This window comes from Eretmochelys imbricata, chromosome 3, assembly GCF_965152235.1.
Source record: "Eretmochelys imbricata isolate rEreImb1 chromosome 3, rEreImb1.hap1, whole genome shotgun sequence".
NCBI classification, from domain to species: domain Eukaryota; kingdom Metazoa; phylum Chordata; order Testudines; family Cheloniidae; genus Eretmochelys; species Eretmochelys imbricata.
This window is the reverse complement of record NC_135574.1, coordinates 205063643-205076527: the sequence shown is the minus strand read 5'-3', so window position 1 is coordinate 205076527 and position 12885 is coordinate 205063643. Positions and strand designations below refer to the sequence as shown.

The 12885-nt window shown below is 45.9% G+C and overlaps 2 protein-coding genes across 2 annotated transcripts in view; one reads left to right on the top strand and one right to left on the bottom strand.

Moving 5' to 3' along the window:
- The window catches only part of DZANK1 (double zinc ribbon and ankyrin repeat domains 1), a 33788-nt gene extending 26364 nt beyond the window's left edge, over positions 1 to 7424 (top strand). The window contains exons 16-21 of the mRNA XM_077814137.1: positions 324 to 420; positions 2790 to 2884; positions 4420 to 4500; positions 5824 to 5951; positions 6477 to 6551; positions 6822 to 7424. Coding sequence (XP_077670263.1) covers positions 324 to 420; positions 2790 to 2884; positions 4420 to 4500; positions 5824 to 5951; positions 6477 to 6551; positions 6822 to 6987 — 642 coding nt within the window. The 3' untranslated portion in view covers positions 6988 to 7424. The remainder of the gene's footprint in view (positions 1 to 323; positions 421 to 2789; positions 2885 to 4419; positions 4501 to 5823; positions 5952 to 6476; positions 6552 to 6821) is intronic.
- LOC144263267 (baculoviral IAP repeat-containing protein 5-like) lies at positions 7413 to 10381 on the bottom strand. Its single transcript, XM_077814138.1, has 4 exons — positions 10198 to 10381; positions 9785 to 9894; positions 8002 to 8119; positions 7413 to 7779 (listed from the first exon to the last, which is right to left on the bottom strand). The coding sequence occupies exons 1-4, from the start codon at positions 10318 to 10320 to the stop codon at positions 7696 to 7698; spliced, it is 435 nt and encodes a 144-aa protein (XP_077670264.1). The 5' UTR covers positions 10321 to 10381; the 3' UTR covers positions 7413 to 7695.
- Positions 10382 to 12885: the final 2504 nt, after the last annotated feature.

Here is a 12885-nt window from a genome sequence, read left to right as displayed (position 1 = left end):
TGTATCTCATTTGACAAGCAATATGTTAAGAGGTTTTCTTAATCGATATATATATATATATAATGGTTTTCCTTGGATGTGTGTCTTCATTTCACAATATTGAGGTGGTGATCAAATTTTTGCATTAAAACAAGTCTTGAATAGTGAGGTGCTTTAAAAACTTGTTTCCTTTGCCTGTGTTGAAACAGGATTAACTAAGATTGAAGAGTTTAAATAGCTGTATATCTTTTCTCATATATAACTTCCTCCCATTTCATGCCACTGAGGATATTACTGAATTATGTGATCATCTGATTAAATGTCCACATGTTATGATTCCCCAGGATATTCTCACTGGTAAACCAATGAAGTTTGACAATCATTATCTGAGCACTGTGACAGAAGGCAGAGATGGATGGTATGATAGTCAGGCTAGTTTGGGTGAGTTTTCCTATATCTTTATAATCTGACCTAACTACAGCAGTCAAGAATAGGAATCTGTCTCCTATGAATAACATATTAGATGCTCAAACAGGGAAATTTATCACTGTGCAGACAGCCTGCAACATTTAAAACCTCAAAATAGGGTGTAAGTGGGATTTAGAGGTGGGATGCACAGAGGGACTTAAGCATTGCGGCACCTACTTCTTAGGTGCCTAGAAAAATCAAAAGAACAACAACGGACTCCCTAAAGCCTAGTTAGGTGCCTAGGAATGGGAAGAGAGCAGTGTCTTAGAATGCAATCCACAAAATCCAGCATGAAGCAGGGAGCCAATGGGAGATGCCAACGAGAGGGGGCTGTGCTAAATTCCATCCCTCTCAAAGATGTAGGCACCTAAATCCGGGCTGCAGAGAATCGCCTGTCTTTACTTAGTGGTGCACGACCAGGAACCTCTTTCCTGGAGTCAGGTGGCTTAGGCTCCTGAAGCTTTTCTTGAGGGAATGAGTTAGGCCTGCCTTTCTCCACACAAAATAGCTGGAGAAGGAGGTGGTGCTGCTGGTACCCACCGTATAATTTTTATCCCAATGATTAGAGCACTCCGGTGAGATGTGGGAGACCCAAGTTCAATTCCCGCCTCTCACAGGAATGCTATAATCCCTGAGCTCTCACGTTGGAGCTGTTCCACTGTGGATAAATACTTAAATAGCCACTGGGCCACAGAGGGAATGACTCTGTGGTCCAGTGGTTAGGGCATCCACCTGGGAGGTGTGTTACCCAGAGTCCAGCCTCCGTGCTCCACTCACTCTTTCATTATTTATTCCCAGAGGAAGAGCTTCAGCAGGACAGACTGAGGGACCCTACCCTCCTCAGAATAGCCACAGCTCAGTGGTTAGCGCACTCTCCTGAGAGGTGGGAGACCTTTGTTCAAATCCTCTTTCCCCCATCCCAGGCAAGCTCTTTGACCTCTGGACTAAAATTTATAAGGCAGGCACCACTCCCACCCACCCTAGTTTTTGAATGGGACCTGATCCAGTCAGGGGCCTCCGAGTATGCCTACTGGATTGAGCCCTGCATGCAGGTCAGGCATCCATACCCCTATCTTGTGACTCACTCTAGGGCTTAAGTGGAGAGACAGGAGTCTGAACACCTAACAGGATGCAGCAGTGTGCATGCCCAGAGGGTGAAACATCGGCACCAAACAAGTCTGGGGTTTAGGTGCTTCAGTATCTTTGTGGATCTGGGCCTAAGTGGTTTATAGACATTGTGCAGGCTGTGTTGAGTGCTCACAGACACTGAATTGCATCGTCAGAGAATAGCTGAAAAGCTCATGTAAGTGCAGCTGAAGCTCAGGGTTTTGAATCCTAGTTGTAAAATCCGTGCCCAGTGACACTGTATGGCTCTAATCAGGCAGTAATAGAATCAGAGAAATGGAGGGCTGGAAGGGACCTCAAGTGGTCATCAAGTCCCAGCCCCTGCACTGAGGCAGGACTAAGTATACCTAGACCATCCCTGACAGGTGTTTGTTTAATATCTGAAGGCCACAACTTCTAGGTTTTTGAGCTGTTTGCAGGGTTTTGGTTTTGCTACATTTGACAAATGAAACAGAAATGATTACATGTATAATCCTAGGGCTCAGTTTTCCAAGGTGCTGAGCACTCGTACCACCCATGGGCTTCAGTAGGAGGTGTGAACACTCAACACGTGAAAATCAGGCCACCTGTTATTGGACTCTGGCTTTATTGCCATTTACTATCAACACTGCTCTTATAAATGCACATGCATGTGAATTATCATGGTGCCTTATTTATTTCTGAATGCTTTTATATATACCTAGAGAGACAAGATGGGTGAGGTAATATAATTTATTGGACCAGCTTCTGTTGGTAGGAGAGACAAGCTTTCAAGCGTGCACCTGAAGAAGAGCTCTGTGTAAACTCGAAAGCTTCTCTCTCTCAGCGACAGAAGTTGGTCTAGTAAAAGATGTTACCTCACCCACCTTGTCTCTCTAATATCCTGGGACCAACACGATTACAACAACACTGCATTTACACATTCCTGTCAGTTTTCCTTATTAGAGCTGTTGTATACCAAGTCACTTGAGATTTGGGATGTGGCATGGTCTGTGGAGTTAACCCATTTTCAATGCTATTCAAATCCGAAACACTCCAATTGAAGTTCATTTCCAGTGCAAATGGCCAGTACAAGGGGCCACTTAAATGGGGTGTAGGCTTCATGCTGGTGCTCTGGATAGGGGTTGATTTCACGCTGCTACAACAATGTATGAATGTATGTACCACATATGGCTCCTGAGTTCTTGCTACACCACTAATATGACTTTTAGTTTTAACTCTGGATTCTCCCATTTTAGTGTGTGAAGAGGGTCACAGCATCACAAGCCCCAGAGAAAAAGTAAAAAGAACAAAGAAGACAAGAAAATTGTTAGAAAAAGAAGATAAGTTATCTGTATGTATATGTACAATCTGTGAGTGTAGGAAGGATAGTGGGACTGCCAAAGTGCTAATGCTAATCGACACATCCAATGGAAAAACTGGGCTGCTTTATTTTTTAACACCTTCTAAATGCATTGGTCTAGGAGAACATTTTGGAAGGGAAAGGTGGAACATAGTCAAATTTGGTTTAAAAAATGGCTCTCTTTCTAAATAGGCATGGTTGGTTGGCATGTGTATATTTTTGTAGAAGTTGGATTTAACCAAATTTTCCCCTACTCCCTGAAAAAGTTTTTTTTTAACTAGATAGCTTTCATTTTTTAACGAAAGCATTACTGTCTGGACAGTATGCAAGTAGCTTAATTAAAGTATTTTGGACCCATTCTTCTCCCTTTGAAGTGAATGGTAGCACTCCCATTAGAACAGGATCAGGTCCAGAATCTTTGTCACTGTTACTAATTGGGAGCGTTAATGCTACAGAAAATGTGTTATGGAAACCTTTAAAGGCAACCTACCATGGACGTCGTTACATCATTTATCCAGTGGGGACAAGAGGAGACTTGCCATGTTACATTGTAAGAAATATAACATGAGTACCTGAATTTTCATGGCTTTTAAAAAAATAAACAAAAAACCAGATAACTGATTTTCAGTGCAAAAATAAAAACACTTCCAGTGAATTACACCCCAAATAAAAGATCACATTTCTGCAAGCCATACTTCACGAGAACCTCTGTGTGGCAATGTGATGGGGCCACTGTATGCGTTTTACATGCTGAAGTGCTTCCCTCACTCCTTGCTATTTTATAGTCTCTCCTGGGCTTAGCACATATTTAGGCTCAGCCGAAAGCCACGGGGCCATAGATCTAGGGAACTGTGGGGTGAAAATGTTTGTATAGGCTAATCCCGCCATTGGCTCGAGTTTGCATGCCATAGAGTGACTCTGAGGCCTGGTAGGATTTCCCACCTCTTTCTGTTCTCGTGTCACCCATGTGCAGCCCAGATTTTCAGGCTGGATGCTGGAGTTTGGCTTAAGTGAACAAACACAATTAAAAAGCAAGGCTAGCAAATCACAAAGTGTATTTTGTTAAAGTGCTTTGGCAATTGGAGTTTAGTTTTATTTGATAAAACTTCATAGTATGCTAGTAAATATTATGCAGTGTATTTTGTAAAAACAGGAAGTCGAAGGCCCTGAATTGTCAAAGATATGTATGTGCTTAACCTTATTATCTTGTGTTTTATTTTATTTCAATAGGATTACTCATGGTAGTAATGTTAAGCTCGTGTATAAGTGATTACAGGATTGGGACCTTAGTAATATGACCGTTGACGATAGCATCCTGCTGTTCAATATTTGCTCAGAAGTAGGGTGAGACAGCCTTTTTTTGTAGAAATTGTGTGTGGATTAGTGAAGTTCAAATGCCTAACATACATAAGACCAAATTCTGCCCTCAGCTACATTTACGCTACTCTGCCAGTGTGAGTTCCCTATGATCATATTTCTACTCTGTGAAATGTTATCGAGTGTTGTTGATTTCTGTATTTTCACAGCCTGAGGCTAGACAGCTCCTGAAAGAAGTGGGTCCAGAAGGGGAAGGAAAAATTTCATTGGTAGAACAATTGCTTGATGAAGTAAGTTCATGAAGTAAATGGGCCTGGATCTGTGTCTTGAAAACCTGAACTAGAAATTACTCTTTTTTAAAACTTTAGTCCTGCCTTCTTGACTTCTAATAAGAAAAATAATAAACATAACCCAACACGATTGTTCCCAGGGCAATCGCTGCAGTAGAGCTTTTAGGCCTAGATCCTCAAAAGTACTTAGGCTTCTAACTTCCACTGATTTCAATGGAAATTAAGAGCCTAAGGGAACCTCTACACTAGAAATGCTACAGCAGCTGTGCCACTGTAGCATAGGCACTTACGACAGCCACGGAAGGGGTTCTTCTGTCAGTGTAGTGAATCCACCTCTCCAGGACGCTGTCACTAAGACGACAGATTAATTCTTCCATCATCCAAGCAGTGATACACTGGGGTTTAGAGCAGCTTAATTACATTACACATGGCATGATGTTTTACACAGCCCTGAACGATGTAGTTAAGTCAGCCTAACTGTGTACTGTAGACCAGCCCTAAATATTTTTGAGGCTCTGGGCCTTGCTGCCCCCAGTATTAAAGAAAATGAAGTTTAAATAAAAAGAAACAGGAAAATCTATTTGCATATATCCTAGTTCAATCCTTGAGGGGGCCATTTAGGGATCTGGGGCAAAAATTGGGGTTTGGTCCTGCTTTGAGCAGGGGGTTGGACTAGATGACCTGCTGAGGTCCCTTCCATCCCTGATATTCTATGATTCTTCGAAAATTGATAATGAACAGATACATGAGAAGTTTGCCCCGCTTCCACCAACAGCATGGTAGTAAGGAAAAAAGTAACCTTTTCTGTAACCATTTTATGGGTTAAGGTCAAATCCTTAGAAGAACTGCCACAAGCCTGCCCTAAAGTGGGGCATACATCTTAACTGCATGGTGATATACTGCACAGTAGAACGCAAGAAGAGCGAGAGCTCTGAGGTGAAAGCAGGTTGGGGAGTCCTCCATTGGCCAAATCCATCATCACAACACTACCGCCACCTCTGCCTGGAGTTGTGGCCACAAAGCAGCTGCAATGTCTCTCCTCCAAATGGGTGGGGAAGCCTTTGACCCTCTCTCCCTCCCATGTGATTACTCTGGTTTTGTGCTAGGCACAACTACAAGGGCTTGACCGAAAAAAGACAAATACATGAAAGTTGAATTTTCCAGGTTTGGCTGTTTCTTTAGTGTTTTGAATGTTAAAGCAGATTTGAGAGAGACTGTGACAGTACATGTGACAACTAAAGCTGAATTTGTTATATTAAATCAGGGAGGCGAGTTGAAACATGTATAGCTTGTAATAAGCTAGTCCTTTTCTGCACATTCCAGGGAGCTGACCCAAACTGCACCAATAGTGAAGACCGACCTGCTTTAACAGTTGCTGTCCTAAACAGACATGATGAAGTGGTTCCAGTTCTTGTCCAGAAAGGTGCTGATATTGACCAGCAGTCAGGACCGTAAGTGAGCAATTTCTAACAAGAATCCTCTATAGAGTTTGACCAGCAGGGGGACTTGAGACTTATATTTCACCAAAAGGGACTAAAATCTCCTAAAGTGACCATGAATCAAATTTTCAAAACCAAACACACACACACCCACAGCTGCAAACTGGTCAATCAACAGACAACTACCCCTTTTATTGCTTCACTTTAATTGGCCAGCTTTAAAAATGTGGCCCCATATTTTAGCTCTACAAAACCTCAATCCTCCTCCTAAACCCTTCCCCTCAATCTTCCCATCACTGGTACCTTCCTTGTTCCCCTCCCCCCCCCAATCTTCTCCTCTCCTACACCATTTCTCCCTATCAAAAAGGAGAAGATAGCCACCTCACTGGAGACTACATTTGTTGGTCCTTGATTTTCCCACCTAGTTTGAGGCAGTTGATATACTAGTAGAGATAAAACATTCCTTTAAATAAAGTCATGACTTTCTTTTTAAATAATATAAATTATTTGAGTACACCCTGTTTTCCACCTATACAGGCATAACACCACTGCTCTTCATGAGGCAGCTTTGCTTGGATTAGAGGGAAAGAAATGCATCAAAGTCTTGTTAGGGTAAGTTCTGCTGTTGTGGCATCCAGTGCAACTCTGGGCTACATGTAATCAGTAACAGGTATGGGCTTCATCCAGCAAGGAGCTGAGTGCCCGCAACTTAATATTGTGCTGTACATGTACAACAGGACCCAGGGCCAAACTCAGATATCATCACTTACATTGTAACACGAGTAAGCATCAGAATCTGACTCTGATTTACTTTTGAGTTGTAGTGAATTGAAACAGATTCCTTTTCTAAATTAGCTTAAGCAGCCTGTTCTTTATTTACAGCTGTAATGCAAACATTAAAAAGAAGAATGGAAAAGGCTTATCAGCATATGACTTGGCACTGAAGACTGGGAATGAGGAAATAATTTCATTGTTTGCTAGTAAACTTGGACAGGGAATGCTGGACAAACTGACCAAGCCCAAGAATATCAGTCTGGCCATGGCTTGATTGGAGCTTTCTTATCTAAGGCAGAGCTGGATGCTGTGTGTATGTGAGGAAGAAAGTGGGTTTTTTTGGTTTTTAAAAGACAGCACGCCTTGGCGATGCATTTTTTTTTTTAAACTGACTAAGGGACTTTGAATCAAGCAAGTAGCTGACACCTTTTCATAGCAAAATCATAAGTAATCTTCTTATACTTGTAAGAACTACAGGATTGAGCCCAAGGAGAGTAATTGTGCCTTAAAGATTAGGGTGCTGTTGGAAATATCTTAAATGGATCATTCACCACTTTTGCAGTGGTGCCCTTAAGACAGCAGTTACTGTGATTAACTTACATTTTAAAATAAAAAGAATGTATGTGAACTATTCTAATAGAGATTGATACACTTCACTAGAGAATACTCAGTTTGAGCAGTTAAATAAATCATTGTGCGTTGTTTCCTTGAGACATTTATTTCTGTGTCAACATGAGACAAAATAATTTCAAAGGAGGTTTGCAGAGTCATGTAAGAGATTTAGGAACACAAACGTCAATGGTAGTTGCAGTCCTAAATGCCTTAGATGATTTTGAAAATCTCCCCCTTTGTTTCTAAGTATACACCCCTTTGATCCTTGCATGAAAGGGACGTGAACTACGACCACCACGCAGGCACAAAGAGGCAACTCTAGAGAACATATATACAAGTCAAACACTGCACACAGGCAAGTCGCAGGGGCCTAGGAGACCAGCTTCTCAATATCACGACGTGCACGCTCTGATTCTTCCTTAAACTCCGTCACTTTCTGAGAGATTTGCTTTTTCTGGAAAGATCAAAAATAAAATTCCTTCAGCTTAGTACAGGCAGTATCACACTCAGCTTGGTGGAAAAGGACAAGGTACTGCAGCTCAGCACTCCCCCCAGGGCAAAGGGAGGGAACTTCAAGGTGACATGCTGGCTGACCCAACAGGTCCTAGGACTGGAGGCTACCTTAGCCTTTTGGAATAGAGGCCTAACACACACCCCAATTCTGAGCTGTACGTACAATCACGTTTCTTGTTCGTTCCTTGTCCAGTTTCAGGAACTCCTGCAGTGTCAGGTCAACAGGGTTCTTACGGAGGGAGAGAAAAGCGCAGCCAGAGGAGTGTTTCCTGTGCTCATCCCTAGGAAAGGGAGACCAGGCTCATGTTAAAGGCACAAATAGTTACTTGCTTTCACCCCATCCTCCACCACAAGAGTTCTCAAATTGGGGTCCTTAGAGACTGCACATGGGCTCCACAAAATGTTATGAGCAGAGGCGATGTCCGGGGGGGCCATGTGGGGTCCTGCTTGTGGAGTCAGTGGTGTGGGGCAACCCCTTCTGATGGCAGGGGGAGCCATCAAAATGTTCATGGGCCCAGGGAGGGAGTGCCACCTTCACCTCACCTGTCACGCAACTAAAAATTGCAGTGTGTCGCTGCAGAAGAGAGATCTCCCCCTGCCATCAGAAGGAGTTGCCTCACAACTACTGACTGCATGAGCAGGCAGCAGCTAGCCAAGGAGAGACACCACTGTTCGGCCCTGCTACATCAGCTCTTCAGGTAGCAGGGCCAAAAGGAAGACAGAAATCTGGCAGGGCACATCTGCGTGCACACACACATCCATTGCCTCTGGATAGAGGCTGCAGAAAGAAGCAGGCACACCCATCTCACAGATATCTTACACTCTTTTTCTTAAAGCATTACTAACAGTACATGTTTATATGAAGTATACATACTTTTGTCAATCAGTTTGTCAGTTGGGAGTTTGTGATTAACATTACATTTGAAAAGGGGTCTGTCAACAAAAAGTTTGAGAACCTCTGCTCTACCATATGTCCACTAGTCACAGAGCCACAAGTGAGTCACTCCCCGCAATACTGAGAAGATACCAAGTTACTGGTATTTTGCTAAAACACTCCACCATTGAGGTTCAGCTGGCATTTCAATCCTAAAGTACTTTCCTCACTCTCAGCCACTTCAGTCTCCTCAGGGCTCAGTCCCAAACCCATAGTAGCAACTGGGCTGTGGGTTCAGGGAACTATTTAAAGGATCCTAGTCCTCTGTTCTGATTGCTATTAGTTAAGAAAAGTAGAACGTAACCATGTCTCACTTGGCATGAGTGAAGAACAAGGTCCTAGAGGAGGCTAAAGACAGGAGTGTTCCAGTTGCTGCTCAGCGATGTGCTGTCTTGCACAAATAAATTGGTTAGTCTCTAAGGTGCCACAAGTCCTCCTTTTCTTTTTGCGAATACAGACTAACACGGCTGTTACTCTGAAACCTGTCTTGCATAGTATGGTACTCTGGCTTCACTCCCATATTTAGCGGACCTCTGTGTTTGTGACTTTCACACGCCCCCAGAGGGGGAAAGCTACCGTGGTTCCTACAGTGGAACTTCTTCTATGGAGGTCCAATAGACTGGCTCCACTCTTGAGTAAAAATTCAAGTTACTTACTGAGGACACACACAGGACATTCGTTTTCCTTGTGATACTTAGGAGAACGTTGGGCCCAGCTACCAAAGCAGGCCTGGGGCAGCAGAGGCGCCTTGTTCTCCTCTGAGGAGCATAAACCCAATACATAAGCCTGTAGTCCTGCAATAATCAGGAGACAACTCCACCCAAGAGGCAGATGCTGGGTAGCTTCAGGGATGCGTAATTAGACAACGTGCCACATGGCCAAGAAAACGAATGCTGCCATGGGACCTTTCGGCACCCTGGTTTGCAGGGGTCTCGTCTCCCCTGTTACGGGCAGCTTCTCTCTGTGGGCAGAGCGCAGGGCGATGGTGGCCCCCGTGGACGGGGATACTTACATGGGGTCATCCTCAGGCTCCCAGCCTTCCAGCTCCTTGAAGCAGAAGAAGCACTGAACCACATCAGGCCCATTCTCGCTGGGGCAGTGGACGAATCCGGCTTCTGCCATCTGGGGGGAGAGAGAGAGGAGAAAGCCGGATCAGCAAGACCACCGCGCTCCTTCCCGACAGGTGGGACCGACCCCCCCGCCCCGCCCCGCGGGGGCTGGCGGCGGGCACAGCAGGGGCCCGCGGGAGAGGCCGGAGATCCCCGCTCCGGAGGGCGGGGCCCCAGTCCCGCAGGCTCCGGGGTCCTGCAGTCGCCGCCGCCCGCAGCCGCGGCCAGCCCCCGGGGCCGGGGAACGGGGCCAGCCCCCGGGCCGCTCGCAGCGCGGCGGGCGTGGGGGAGGGAGGGCCCCGGCTCCCAGCCTCACCCGCTCCGGGGTGCAGGCGCAGCCCTCGGTGAAGGGCCAGCTGCGGTAGGTGGCCAGGCGGGCCTCGCTCAGGTAGAGCTGCCACTCGGCGGGCAGGAGCGCGGCGGCCGCGGGGCACTTCATCTTCAAATCCCGGCGGCGGCGGGGGCTGCCGGGACGGGGCGCGGCCGCGCGCGCGGGGCACCCTGGGAGCTGTAGTTTGGGCGGGGGAGGGGTTATGCGGGGCGGGCCGTTATAGCGGTTGCACCCTCGTGCGTGGATAGCGCGTCACAGAGAGACGGGGCGGGGCCTGGGGGTGTTGATGCGGGGGGGGGGTGAGTGAGTGAGTGAGGGGGTTGATGTGAGGGAGGGGCTGTGGGGACATCGGGGCCATGGGGGTTGTGGGGGTGTCAAGGCTTTGGGGGTGTTTAGATGAGAGCGGGACCGTGGGGGGATGTTGGCCTGAGGGAGGGGCCATGGGGAGGGCATCGGGGCCATGCGCAGATGTGGGGGTGTCAGGGCTGTGGGGGGGTTGACCTGAGGGGGGGATGTGGGGGGTGTCAGGGCTGTGGAAATCTTGAGCTGAGGGAGGGGCTGTGGGGGGACATGGGGGACATGGGGGGTATTAGGGCTGTGGGATTGTTGACCTGTGGGGGGGCACTGGGGCCAAGGGGGGATGTTAGGGGTGTCAGGGTTGCGGGGGTGTTGATATGTGTCAGGGCTGTGGGGGATGTCGGCGTGTCAGGGCAGGGGCTGAGGCACTCTGCCCTGAGTGGTGGTGTGGCCCTTCTTTGCCCCAGCTCAGCTGCTTGGTAGTTTGGGGAGCAGGACAGAGCTCACCCCATCCTGGGAACAGGGCACGAGCAGTGACACAGGTGGTGAATCTGAAGAAGTGGTGTTTTACCCATGAAAGCTTATGCCCAAATAAATCTGTTAGTCCTTAAGGTGCCACCAGACTCCTTGTTGTTTTTGTGGGTACAGACTAACACGGCTACCCCCTAATACTTGAGGTGGTGAATCGCAACCCCTACCCGTCAGTCTGAGCCTGTAGCCAGAAAAGGAAAGGCTGGAATGAGAGGATGACTTTGGGTCTGTGCTGGGAGCAGAGATTGGGCCCTTATAGGGAACGGACACAAACAGGTGCAAGCTCAGTTGATTCAGGTTTCATTGCTTCTTGGATTTAAATGAGCACTATTATTATTTCTTTTACCGTCATGCCTAGGAGCCCTTTACAAACCAGGACCTCATTATGTTTGGCACTGTACAAACAGAAAAAATGACAGTCCCCACCCCAAGAGGCTTATGATCTAAGCATGAAAGCCAGTTTTGTTTACTGCTACCTAAAGATGAAATTTTTATATTATAATTGAGGTGGGAGTGAAACCCTTGTAGTTGCTAGTCTCCCTCTTCTATACAGTCCAGGGAGCTAATCCCAACTGCACCAACAATAAAGACTGACCTCAGACCACAGAACTTGGGGTTGGAGGGGGTGGAGAATTGTGGCCCGTTTGGGGAAAGGTTGCTGATAGGCTGGCATCCCGACTGAGGCTTGATTAATATTCTGAGGTATATGATGGTTGTGCTAAAGAGGAGGTGTGTCTTTGAGTGGAGGAGGTTGGGGTATATATTTCTGATAGTCTTAACTTATTTCCTTCTGTTAGATATGCTATGTACAGAGCAACCTTATCTGATGCACAACGTGGTGCTTTTGTATATTAATTCATATATGCTGGCTCCCACAGAATAACACTACGAAAGATGGTGGTGTTGCTACTGGTTTGAAAAAGAACAATACAAGCTGTAGCTGTCTAAGTGTAATAACTGCCTGCTAAGATCAGTACTGAGTTTGCATAGTAAATTAGCTCTTACTGGTATGTTCTGCTTAACTCCTTATTTAATGTGAAAAGCAAGCTTTTATGGAAAATATGCTGTAACTTTAATAACAGGTACTGTGGGGCACTCAACCCCTTAGGCTAATCCTTAACAACCTAGTCCAAAGGGAGTTCTGTTTTGTGAATGTTTGCCACAATTGGCAGATGAATAACAGCCCTGTGTGGGTGTCTGTAATTCACAAGAAATCAAAGGTTATGCTGTCGCTTTTTTTCAGGGAGTTAGTCAAACCCTGTTTCTCAGTTCCACTGAAACTCATTATAAATACACCTAGCTATTACACAACTATCTTGACGAAAACTTTCAATGTCATTTACATGATGTTTGTTCTGGATCATCTCAGAATTTTATGGCTGCCATCACATGTCATGTAGACAGTTGCCATCTTTACTCATAGTGTTGGACACGCTCAAGTCAGGGTGAAATCCTGGCCCCTTTGAAATCAATGGCAAAACTCCCATTGCCTTCATAAGGCCAATATTTCACTCCTGGTGTTTGGCTCCAGCCTGAAAGCTGAGCAGGAAAATATTATTTCTTTGTCATGGGCTGACCATTGTCTTCTTTATTCTGTCAGGGCAATGACCCTTTTTTGCTGGTTCTGTTTCCAGACCGCCATGAGAGAGAATATTGTTAAGCAGAATGGCTGCTCTATCAGTGGTGTGGTAAGATTTTATAGTGATCTTTTGTCTTCTGCTATTGGTATGGTGGGCTTCAGACACTTTCTATACTAGCTTCATCTTCATAGGTCACAATGGTAAACTGATTCCCTGCAACAGTGGAGAGAGAATATTCCTGGTGGAAGTCTTGTGGCCAGTCTGA

Bases quoted from the DNA above. Each gene is read 5' to 3' on its own strand.
- LOC144263267 (XM_077814138.1), bottom strand. From the start codon at position 10,320: ATGAAGTGCCCCGCGGCCGCCGCGCTCCTGCCCGCCGAGTGGCAGCTC. The intron at 9,895-10,197 runs GTGAGGCTGGGA...CTCTCCCCCCAG, and splicing joins GCGCCTGCACCCCGGAGCGG to ATGGCAGAAGCCGGATTCGT. The intron at 8,120-9,784 runs GTAAGTATCCCC...TCCCTTTCCTAG, and splicing joins GAGCCTGAGGATGACCCCAT to GGATGAGCACAGGAAACACT.